Source organism: Microtus ochrogaster, unplaced genomic scaffold, assembly GCF_000317375.1.
Source record: "Microtus ochrogaster isolate Prairie Vole_2 unplaced genomic scaffold, MicOch1.0 UNK97, whole genome shotgun sequence".
Lineage (NCBI taxonomy): Eukaryota > Metazoa > Chordata > Mammalia > Rodentia > Cricetidae > Microtus > Microtus ochrogaster.
Window position 1 is genome coordinate 1,014,633 of NW_004949195.1, and position 2,788 is coordinate 1,017,420.

The 2,788-nt window shown below is 49.7% G+C and overlaps 1 protein-coding gene across 1 annotated transcript in view; it reads right to left on the reverse strand.

Annotated features, from left to right (window-relative positions):
- The window catches only part of LOC101994843 (guanylate cyclase soluble subunit beta-2-like), a 55,914-nt gene that overhangs the window by 2,088 nt on the left and 51,038 nt on the right, over window positions 1-2,788 (reverse strand). The window contains exon 14 of the mRNA XM_013355124.2: window positions 2,011-2,162. Coding sequence (XP_013210578.1) covers window positions 2,011-2,162 — 152 coding nt within the window. The remainder of the gene's footprint in view (window positions 1-2,010; window positions 2,163-2,788) is intronic.

Below are 2,788 nucleotides of genomic sequence, written 5' to 3' on the forward strand. Positions count from 1 at the left end.
CACACACACACACACACACACACACACAGCACCCTCCTTACCACCACCTTCCAAAGAAAGACATGGGTTTGGGAAGAGTCTTAGTTGTACAGCAGTGTTCCTCTGTCCCGTCCTCCATCATTGGCTTTGAGAAACTCCATCTGACTGTACGGAGATGGCAATGGCCACCATGGGAAAATGCCCAGGCCCCCTGAGGTTACCATGCCCCTTAGGAAGCAGGACCTTCCCAGATGTTTCCTGGGAACTCCAAGGTTTTTCATTGCTGCTGGAGGCCTTGCCACTGTCCTTCATGGACCAGGGGCGACCCAAGAGACAGAAATGCCTTGACCTAGAGCCTATGAGGCTTATGGCAGGCAATCCAAGACTGCTAGGAAGGAAGTGGCCGTGGTGAGGGCCGTGTGTGAAAAGCGAAGAGATGGATCCCATTTGAGGACCCTGCACAGCACTGTGCTCTTTATCTGCATGGTGCTCCCTAGCTCAAGGGGCTCAGGGAGGAGGCTGGCCTCTGCCCAGAGGAAGGAATATGCCAGAAGAACCTGCCAGCAGAGAGGGTTGGAAGAGCAGTTGCTTACATATCTAAGTCAACAAATCCCAGTTTCTCTCTGGAAAGCACTGGGTGGGGAGGGGGGGTGTCTCTGCATGTGAGTGGCACAGACCAGTGCAGTTTCAGTCAGACCTGGAAGGCTTCTTCCCTGCCCTTGTACCTCTCACTATGACGCCCCAACTCCCATCACTTCACTTACTTCAAACACCAACAATAAAGAGGAATGGCAAAAATAACCTCTGTACTATGAGAATGGCATGACGGAAGGGAGGGAGGGATGGATGGAAGAAGGGAGGGAGGTTGTTTGTAGCAAAGGTGCCAGAGTCTAGAAATGGAGACCCGAACACCTATGAGCATTGGTCCTGGTGACTTAAGTCAGGGTTTCCTATAGTTTTTTATTAGACCCTTCCATCTCAGTGTCTCCACCTGGATAACAGCCTAAACCAACCTCAGCTCCCAGGGATGTTCAGCTGAACCGAAACTAGAACAAAAGGCCGTGAAAGTCGATCTTAAAGTTCTGCCAACGGCCATCTCGTCGTTGGAACCACAACACTTTTAAAGAGAGGGGCTATATTCTGTGTGTCCCCAAGAGTCACCTTGCATATCAGCTATTTGAACAAGAAGTTCCTGGGTTGAGAACTTTGCGTTTGGGGTGCTCCAGAGCAGCTGGAGATCAGCAAGTGTCAGACTGAACCCATTTCCTTGTCTTGCTTTCTTCAAAGGTAACAGGAATTGCCCCTGCTATAGAATTTCCTCTCAGACCAGCATTTTCATCTTAATCAGGGCAGCAGCTGTAGGAGATGGATCAAGTCTGCTTTGCAGCACCAGGAACCTCACTGTTGGATTCTAGTTTCTGTTTTGGGTACCACAAGCAAAACAGTGGCTTTTTGGTCCAACTCAGCACCAGGTTATTTTCTCCAAAGTCCCACTGTCTTGTTATCCTTCAAGTGAGTTATGATTTTTATCCCTCTTTCCAATTGGAAGGTTCTAGTGTGTGTGGAAAGCCTGCTCAGGAGCCTCTGCTAGGGTGAAGAGGCAGGGGAAGCACTCAGAGTAATTTCCTAGCACAGGAGCATCTGTGGGAAAGCTCATTGCTTGGATACATAAGTACCATGGAAACTGATGCAGGTGAGAATTTGCCTAAGGATGTGAGCATCCAGGGAAAGATTGCTGAGCTGATCATTGCAGGTGCCCACTGCTTAGATGGTAGCAGCATCGTGGAAGGTGGGATGCTGCCACGTGCATGGTATCAGCATTGTGGAGGGTGGGATGCTGCCACGTGGATGGTAGCGGCATTGTGGAGGGTGGGATGCTGCAAGGGATGGTATCAGCATCGTGGAGTGTGGCATGCTACCACGTGGATGGCAGCAGCATCTTGTAGGGTGGGATGCTGCCACATTTGACACCTCTGCAGAGCTCAGTGAGGAACATCCGGCACCGAGGACAAGTCTTGTGGATGTGCTTACCTTTCTGATTGGTGACAACTGTAGGTCGTCCCATGATCTCATCCTCCGTGGCATTCAGATTCTGGACCAGAAAGTACGTGGTCATTTTGCCTTTCCCTTTCACTTCGATCTCTCCTCTCTTGACAATTTCAAACCCTTTGTTTTCCAGGGCTCTATACAGAGAAAAACAAAATGTGCCAAATAGCAAAGATCACAGACAAGTCCTAGACCCACAGCAGAAGAGGGAGGATCTGAGGTGACATCCTCGAGAGCCTGTTAGGACATCAGGGTGAGGGACTCCATGGGGAAGGAGGGAGGCAGGAAGTGCCAGTGTTCTGATTAGGGTACCAAAGGCTGGGAGTGGCTACAGGGGACCCACACACCTTGTTTCTCCCTCACTGTTTGATCTTTACTCCCCAGCACCCTAGTTTTCTCTAAATCCTTGTTCAAGTTCCAGCTTGAGCATCTCCATAAAACCTTTCTAGATACAGACCCTTCCCAACCTCCCGCAGCCCATGCTCCAGTTCTACTGGTGGGGGAGTAAAATGGTCAGAGTGGAGTCTGCACATCACCCAGCTCTTCCTGGCCTGCTCAGAGCTGAAGCAAGCTGTTAGCTGTTTTTTCCTTTCTTTTGCTTCTAAGCCTCAATATCAGATTTTCCCCCTTACTCTACTTTTATTGAAAATATTTTTTTTCTACAATATATGGGCTGGAGAGATGGCTCAGTGGTTAAGAGCATTGCCTGCTCTTCCAAAGGTCCTGAGTTCAATTCCCAGCAACCACATGGTGGCTCACAACC